General features: G+C 39.9%; 1 protein-coding gene across 1 annotated transcript; it reads left to right on the top strand.

Moving 5' to 3' along the window:
- Positions 1–233: 233 nt before the first annotated feature.
- On the top strand, positions 234–5890 carry si:dkey-29p10.4 (tripartite motif-containing protein 14). Its single transcript, XM_041997364.1, has 7 exons — positions 234–506; positions 1739–2688; positions 3111–3206; positions 3924–4172; positions 4314–4336; positions 4781–4935; positions 5064–5890. Exons 1-7 carry the CDS (start codon positions 257–259, stop codon positions 5606–5608), a joined length of 2268 nt encoding a protein of 755 aa, XP_041853298.1. The 5' UTR covers positions 234–256; the 3' UTR covers positions 5609–5890.
- The last annotated feature ends 3397 nt before the right edge of the window (positions 5891–9287 follow it).

The raw sequence follows: 9287 nt of genomic DNA on the forward strand, positions 1-9287 counted from the left end.
TAGACTATTTTCACAAATATTAAAATGTATTGTGATCACTGAGAAATTTGCTATAGAACAGGCTGTGAAATGCTTCAATACAGGCGATATATTCTTTTTGTTCCTTAATTTATTCAAATGCTTCGACATATTATGTAACTTACTACTTCTCATGGATGTATAACGTTCGCTGTGGTGCGTGAAAATTCAAATTCTTGGCTCCGCCTCTGCCTCGCTGTCATTGCGGAAACTGAGACTAAACATTAACCAAAACAAAATGGGGGCAGCGTTGGACACACCAGCCAGGTGTCCTCTCTGTAACGAGATGACCCGGGACCCCGTCACCCTGAAATGTAACCACCGTTTCTGCCGACGATGCATTGGAGATTTGTGGAGCGTTCATCCGAACGGGCCATACCACTGTCCTGAGTGGAAATGTAAAACAGTGTACCCGACTCTGCCGTTTGATAGCAATTTCATACGGCTACAGACCCCCAGTCGACCAGGGCCGTCTCGCAGTAATACAGGTACAGTTAACGCAGTTTAATACTGGACATTTTAACATGACGGTTACAATTAAACTTAATGAAGTGGTTAAATACAACAGTCACGGTTTGACGGAGTTTAGTTAGCTAACGTCAGGTCTCCCGCTCGCACGGTACCGTGGATGGAAGTGACGTATGTGATTGAAGAACAAATTGCAGCAGCAAGTTAGTGCGTTAGTACTAGTTTATACGGTTAACTAACCAGGTTAACTACGACTCTGTCCATCACTGAACTCCCTTACCGGAGGATACAACAAATCTAACCAATATAAAATTATCATGTTTAAACACTGCAGACTTCCTCCATCATACGCTGTAGTGTTATCGTCACTGTGACTGAATATTGTGTTTTATACAACCAGATCGCTCATCCGAGTCTAAATCTGTAGGCAGCATTTACAATCAAACTTCTGGTGGGTCGTTATTTAATCTGGTTATCTTAATCTGGAAGGTAACCGGTAGCTCTTCCCCACAAAGAAATGCTTCTTCTCTTCTTCCATACCCAACAGTGATGCCTTAATCTTGACATTTAACTTCATGACTACATTTAACAACTTGTCTGTTTTTACATACTATAGTTAATAAGATTAACAACTGTAAGGATGCTTTCTTTTACAGTTTATTTTATTTAATTTGTGTTAGTTCATATATCTATTTATGTCAGAATAAGTAAACTGCAGACATATTGCAGAATAGATTGTTTCGGGTAATCAGAAACAGTTGAAACACAGTAATAAAAAGATGTTTATAGTTATAAAGCTTTTTTTTCTATTTTTTTTTTTTTTACTATTATCACATTATTGTCATTATCTGAGTCAAAGAGAAAAGAAACAACATGAAAGTGACTATGCATCAAACACCCTGCTCTAAATATGCCAACAGTTCATACTTTTCATCCACAACCAAAACGAGTCCTGTAAGAATCTCATCAATCAGTATTTGAAGTGGAGCCAGTGTATGCATCAGCCAACTTCATTTCAGTAGACATTTTATGTAAAAAAAAAAAAACTGAAACACCACCATCTACTTTTTTAAGCCAAATTGAAAAAGGGAGTCCAATCACTTTAAAAAAAAACTATTTGTCAGATTTGCAGCAAGGTGGCAGCAACATCTCTAATCTAAACTAACAGTTTAATTCAATGAAGCCTCTAGATGTCAATTTAAGGTATTTAGTTAACATTCTTTCTGACCAGTGTTGTTTGGATTTTGTAAAGGTGCATCCAGCAACTATGAAAACATCTCAACGCAAAGGAGGCCCTCACTCACCAGCCGACTCCTTGGAAAGAGAAAAGCTAACACACCCGTTTCAGAGGAACCTGCCACAAAGCGATCAACTGCAGAGTCTCCTGGTGGGACGTCTACCGACAATGAGACTCCCATCATTGTCTTGTCAGATGAACCAGGGCAGTCAACTGATGTGGGGGCATCCAAAAATGCTGCAAACTCAGCATCTATACAGGCTCAGCAAGGTGATGGCCCCGTCCAGAGTGAAAACTCTGGCAGCACAGTAGCTGTACCCACAAGCAGTGAGCCACAAGTTATTCCAGTCAAGCAAAACCAGAATAATTCAGTGTTAGTGGATGACTCCGACAGCTCCAGTGAAGTAGATCTATGTGACTCACCTCTTGCTGCTACCCCTGAGAAAGGTAGACCTATGACAAGAATTCAGGTTTCACCAAAGAAACTTGCCTCACCTGCCAACTCTGATAGCCATCCTGGGGTCTCAGTTCCAGTTAGAGAGTCATCACCAGCACAGCAAGCCAGCAAGACACAGTTCATACTCAATAAGAGTGCTGCAGCTGCCTCAGAATCCACAAGCCGCGTTGGTGTCTTCTTAAAGCCTGACAACAAAAACACTGGCCCTGTCCCCTGTCATTATTGCCCTAAAACTGGTTATCAGTCAGCGGTGAAGACCTGTCTGGTGTGCGGGGCCTCCATGTGTAAAGAACACCTGCGGCCCCACCTGGATTCCCCTGTCTTCCAGAATCACACACTGGTTCCTCCCATGGAGGACATTTCACTGTGGAGGTGCCATGAGCACCAGGAGATCAACCGCATCTACTGTCGACAGTGTGGAGTGTGTGTGTGCACTGTGTGTAGGGTCATAGGCTCCCACCAAAACCACATCTGCATCAGCATCAGGGAGGCAGAGCAAGAGCTCAGGGTGAGTTCTGGCTCCATAGCAGCATCATACATTCAGTTGTATTTGCATCGTTTAACCTGGTGTTTCCTATGGATTAATTTGTTGTACATAGTAATTATTTGGCATATTCCAAAATGTGCTTTTCTGTCACCCAAAGGTAAAAAGATGCAACAAATTTTATGTTAACCTGACAAACCAAATCAAATGTTGCCATCCAGATACATTTTTGGTCACTAAATGTTGACAAAACCTGAAAATAATGTGTACGTATATCATTTTAGATTAGATTCTGCACAAATAAAGTGCCTGAGTAATAAAAAAAAGTACTAAACTCGAGATATTTGTCATCTGTAGACTGTGGATTAAAGTATAATTGTGATTAAAGATGAATGACAGAAGTAAAGTCTTGATTTCTTTTGAATCTTTGTGGATGTTTCTTCCAGGCAAACCTGAAAGAAGACATCAAACAGCTGCAGGAGACTGAGCAGCAAGTGAAGAACAGAGTGAATGAGCTCACACAGAAGAAAGAGACATTCAGAGTAAGAAAAAACCCTTCTCACTAACATAAAACATCATAAAATGACTCATAAATGTAGAGTATGCACAGTAATCTGCATGCTTTGAGGATTAAAAAGTTAGAACACATACATAGTTGTGCCTGAAAGTCAGCAAAACTATTATATTATGTACTGGATACCACGACCGTGTTGCTAAAGGACATTTTACATTTTAGAAAATGTAAACTGATGCAGAAGTGATGTTGTGCAAACATCTTCAGTATAGCTCTCTGAGGGGGGATGGGTAGCTTTATTATCCTTTGGTAGCTTTATTCTTCTAGCTTTTCTTGCCCATAGAGAATGCTTTTGTTTTTCCAAACTAAGAACACTGACTTCTGTCTACTGCAGGTAAGACACTGACTACTAAGTATGTCATACAATCCCAGTTAAAAATGTTGCACAGCATTAATACTGTGAGTAGTGATGCTGCTCTTTGTATTTTTTCTGAAAACCAGGGGAGAGAAAACATCCTGGTGCTAACTCTATTGCTTGTGCAGAGTCAGGTGCATTAGGTGGTCTCAAAATTCATCCCTAAGATGGATTGCATTCAGATTATGTTCAGTACTGTGGACAGAAGTGACCTAATTCAGTCACGAGTGCATCCACATCTGTGATCAGTGCTGTCCACTTATGATCGCAGCACCTTTTTACGCATATTGCAACCAGGTCCAGAGCTTTAGATTGTGTTTGTTTGTCCAGGGGGTTTTAATTGAAGCACATGCAGGAGTGAAGCAGCAGTACGGAGCCATCAGAGAGGCCTTGGAGCAGGAGGAGCAATCAGCTCTTCAGTGTGTGACGAAGGAGGAGAACAGGGTCCTGGGAGGACTAGAGGAGAAACTCGGCCATTTACGGAGCTCCCTGCAGTCCATCCAGAGCAGTCTCCACACTCTAGAGGGTCTTGCTGATGCCAAGGGAGACAGACAAGTTCAGGACCAGGCTTTCATTATGGTGAGTTTGATGCTTGGAGAATTACTTTTATAAGAATATATGTAATTATTACTGCTATTATTAGTAAAAAAAAAAAAAAAACATGATTTTTTGCTTAATGAATATTTGTTAAACAAGCTCTTTTCTTGTATTTGACTGCAGGAATACAGCAGGATTTCTCAACTGTGAGTGGTTTATCTTCTACTTTGTTGTGTGAAAAGTAGCAGATTGCTCGCTAACTGTAGCATGAGTAGACAATGAGTGTCTGAAATCATTTCACCCTCCTCAGAGAAAAAACTTATATTAACATATCCGTTCAGATTCAGTCTCTTTTTCTCTGGATAATTTACTGAATCTGAACATCTTTACTTGGTCTACTTTCATTTGTAAAAATGTCCCACAGCAAAAACGTTGGTTGTTCAAAAGGAAATGATCATTTCCCTGTAAGCAGAAATCAAATTGCATCCCTCAGAAACTCACTATTTGGGGCATTCATGTAAAACGCCAGTATTCAGAGACTACAGCGTATTTTATTTTTGCTGATGTCTGCTAAGTACCTTTTAACTAAACATATTTTATTTACATGTTTAATGCTTTCTGTCTTCTCTCCACTGACTCTTCCCCGTTAGTACTAGTGGCATGGGCAACTATGTGGAGCAGTTTAAGGCTCCAGAGGAAGTGGACCATGCCCGACTGAATTACCTGCAGAGGTGGACAGAGAAACGGTTGGACACAGTCGTCATCCTTGTACCCGGCAAAGACAGAGACCTTTACAGGCTACTGTGTAAGACAAATGCTGCTTAAGTGTCTCTAAGTGATAAATCACAATTACTTAAAGCAGGATATTTTGTGTGCCCTGTAGGCCCAAATATGGCATGTTTAGTCACACTGAATTTTTTTTCCTGCATGCAGATGGCACCATTCCCCTCTTGGACGCTGATACAGCCCATCCAAAGTTGCAACTGTCTGATGACAACAAAAGGGTAACCTACGGTGAGGCCCAGCAGGCCTACACAGAGCATGAAGCTCGCTTCAGCTCCTTCCCACAGGTCCTAGCGTCCCAAGCCCTGAAGGGGGGCCGCTGGTACTGGGAGGTGGACTTATCTGTGGATGATGGCCGCTGGAAGGTGGGGGTGTGCCAGGGTCAGATTGAAAGGAAAGGCCAAAAGGACAGCTCTCGTCTGGGGTTCAACTCTTACTCTTGGTGCCTGGCCTGTGACAAAAAGAAGGTGGAAGCTATTCATAACAAGGAGTCGGTTCCTGTGAAGGCAAATGGGCTACAAAGAGTGGGACTCTTTCTTGATTTTGAAGAGGGTAGTTTATCATTCTTTAATGTGACAGCAGGGGGCAGTCTTGCTTTACTGCATTCTTATAAGCACCAATTTTCTGACCCTCTATACCCAGCCTTCTCTGTGTCTAAAACACACCTGGCCATCTGCGATCTGTTCCAGCCATAAAACCACACAGTGGTGGCATCTCAAGTCTGCTGAAAATTTTTGTAACATGTGAAAGCTTGTGACTTCAGATACGTATGGCATAATTGCTTAAATGTGATTTTAATACCTTTGGTAGCTCTGGATTTTAACCACTATAGACATACTGTTTACTACTGGCTATACATTCATAATCACGTCAAACATACATAACATATTTGATATTTTTTTTACTTTTCAATAACCAAATCATTTTTATATTTTTAATGGAAGGCAAGCACCAGCATTATTTAGTCTAAGCTTTGCTTGGATTCTATTTTCATTGTAAATATGTGATTAATTGTTAAATTTTTCCAACTTTACATCTTTGACATATCTGTACTGCTGTTATGGCCTATTGAAATAAAAATATATACTCTCAAAAACTGTAAAGTCTCCATTACTGCTTGCAGGGATTCCTCCCACGTTAGTTCAGATAGAAACACAGGTGTGGGTGATGTGTTGCTCCTGAACTGGTTCTAACTTTAAAAGTCTCAGCCCTAGAACTTCAATGACAACAAACGTTGCCTTTGGCTCAAACTCAGTCATGGAGGTAAGCAGATGCTAAATAGTCCTTTTCCTCGTGAAGTCTGAGGCTCATTTATCCTGACTGGTGGTTTGTGGGGTTGACGTCACTGAGAGGGATCAAAGTGGTGTTTACCATAACTCCTCCTGAATGACTGGTAGAGACTCATTGGTAGACAGCTGTCTGGATCCCAGCAAATTCAATCTTTTTACAGTAGTAAATGTAGCAAAGCCAAAAAGGAATTAAAAGTCTCGCACAAGATCTCTCAAGGGACAAGAGCTTGTTAACTAAACAGCAATAACTAATATCTTAAAAATATCTGCTTCCTCCTCTAACAGACTTTAATCTGGCATAATTCAAACACTTTGAAACTCACATCGACACAGGTGCACCATTCAGCCATGGCAACAATTTCACACTCGGAGCCACATGATCCAAAGGTAATTGCAAACCTTTTGCTTTCTTCTTCCCTCTCCCCCAGCTGGCACATGAAGGCAAGAGGCGAGACATGTCTGAGTGGCAGTGAGAGGAGGAGGCTTTCAGAGACAGTTAATTCAATTCTACTCTTCCTTCTCATCTTGTGGCTCTTGAACAGGCTCTTGTAAGCTTTTTTGATTATAGTAAAGTATGTTGGGTAAGAACAATGTGTCAGGTATTTGGGTTTAAGAAGGAATGGAAACAAATTGCTAGATTACTCACTGGAAGCTGAAAAGCCACGAATGGTGCTAAGCTGAAAGAAACAGTTAGAAACCCAGGCAATGGATATTAGCATTTAATATCAATATTTAATCAAAATACATCAACATAATGAAAGTATTAGGAATAGTCTTTTTTTTAACCTTTCTCCATGGAGGAACTCTTTGATTATCAAGCTTTCCATAACAGTGTTGACCCTTTGATTGCATGCTTTTTTCTTTTAAACTTTTCATTATTGCTGGGAAAGAAAGTAGAATAGCATGAAATTGCAGAGGTCAGAAAGTCAGCAAAAGTGCTTCCACTTGAACTGTCTTTCTAATGCCACAAAGCATTTCTCCTCCTTCCCTCTGTTCATGCCATGGTGGTGGCACTGTGTCGGATTGCTCTGAGGTTAAACTGTTTCAGGTTCACTTTGAAGGTTTCACATTTGTCACAGTTTGATGTAGGCTCAGTCAAATTTGTTTGTTATGGAACTGGAAGTAATAATGCAGCACAAATAGCTTTTTTTTTTTTTTTTTTTTCTGAGGCGGGACTAGTAGCCGCAGCAGTTTGCAATCTTTCGTGGGAAAATTGTCTCAAGACCAGTCAAGCAAACTGATAAGACTGATGTAAAATCCACTCAGTATGTTAAATGTTGTATTTGCTGCTACTAAGCTGTATAAGCTTGTTTCCTTCTGCAGTTTTATTAAGTTTTATTTGTGGGGAAAATATGATGAGATAAAATAGTTTTACATGAGAAGAACAAGCAGGTATTACACAGACATATGTTATAAAACACCAGGGTTAACAGAAAAGTCCTCCTATGTCTATTTTGACTGATCACACAACAATGAACTCATTAATGATCTTGCTAATCCCCTTTGAGAGATGCAGTAGTATTACAAACTCTATCAATAACTGATTGTATGCTTCATCCACAGACTCTTCTCTAATGAAAATGATACATGGCAAAGCTTAGGAGCTTTAGTTGTTCCTTTTCTATGTAAGGACATTAATATTTCACGTCTTTATTTCTATCACCAAAGGCTTTGAAAGGAAAATGTCAGCTTTGCCATTAGGGTAGCAGAGTGTGTTTTTTTTATCTTAATAAGAACATCATAATCAACCAAACTTTATTAAACACAGCTGAAATACATTCAATTGCAGAAGTGGCTTTACAAGTATAATTTATCCTTTAGGCCTAAATGGGCCAACGTTCAGAATAACAAGACATAATACGGGTTGAATATAATTTAAATCAGTTATCTGATATCTTTATGTTGCAAGATTGAAAATATTTTCACTTAAAAAAAAAAAAAATAAAACCTTGTTTTCACCATTCATTTAAACTGTTAGAATTTGATGACAAATTTCAAGGATTCAAGGATTCTTTATTGCCATCACATGTTAAAAACATGAGGTAGAACAAAATGTGTTACTCTGGTCCCAGAACTTCAAATATAAACAATAAAAAGAAATATGAAAAGAAATAGAAGATAATACGCAAAATAATATATAAAAACTAACAGTATAAAATACAGCACGGTTTTCTTGGTGGCTACACAAGATGACCTATATCGACTTAGAGCTACCAAAGCTTGCCCAAAATAGCTTTGGGTGGCGCCAAAATTCACACAAGATAGGACAGATACCGACGGACCAACTGTGACAGTTTGCTTCTGCATATTTTCCACTGACTGTTTGTTGCGATAAAGACACTGTTAGATCAAGACCTTTTCTTGTATGCAAGTGTGGCCAGGGGCTGGCACAATCTGCGCACACACCAGTGCAGACACATCTTCAGTTGGCATGGCAACAGTTGGTGAGCTCAGGTGAGCTAGAAGTCTCACATATCTCATCCAGTCACCTGCCAGGCTTGGCATGGTCCGTGGAAATCTGAGACACAAGAATTGATGGGCCTATTGTTGGTTGACATGCTTATTATTCTCCTTCACCTTTCCCCAGGCAAATCGATTCACTGTCATTTCTGTATCAGTCAGGGTTGAAGTGATAAAACACAACTGGGTGAAAATCAAAGAGGAGATAGTCTTTGTGGGTGTTCAATATCAGGTGATTACATATTAAATATGTATATATACAGTAAATAAATAATGTGTGATATCCGGATGCCTACATCCAGGGTGGACAAAGTAACTCAGATTCCTACAGATTGCAGACATTTATATCATTTATATCTCCTGCTGTATGTCTAACCCAGCTCCTATTTTCTGATGTTACCCTTCAACCATGAACATGTCAGCATGTTATGAGAACATGGCAGTGGCATGGCTTTCACAATCTCTATTGTCAGCTTTGGTGCCTGTCTGTCTCCCCCTTCCCACACGCTGTCCCAGTCTCCCGATCTATCATCACTCAAAATATCAGCAGTATCTTTAGAATTATTTATTTATATGCCTGTCCTTGTGCTTTTCATTCAGCTCCTTTACAGGAAGGTCAGAGTGC

Source organism: Melanotaenia boesemani, chromosome 10 (genome assembly GCF_017639745.1).
Source record: "Melanotaenia boesemani isolate fMelBoe1 chromosome 10, fMelBoe1.pri, whole genome shotgun sequence".
In the NCBI taxonomy this organism is placed as follows: Eukaryota; Metazoa; Chordata; class Actinopteri; order Atheriniformes; family Melanotaeniidae; genus Melanotaenia; species Melanotaenia boesemani.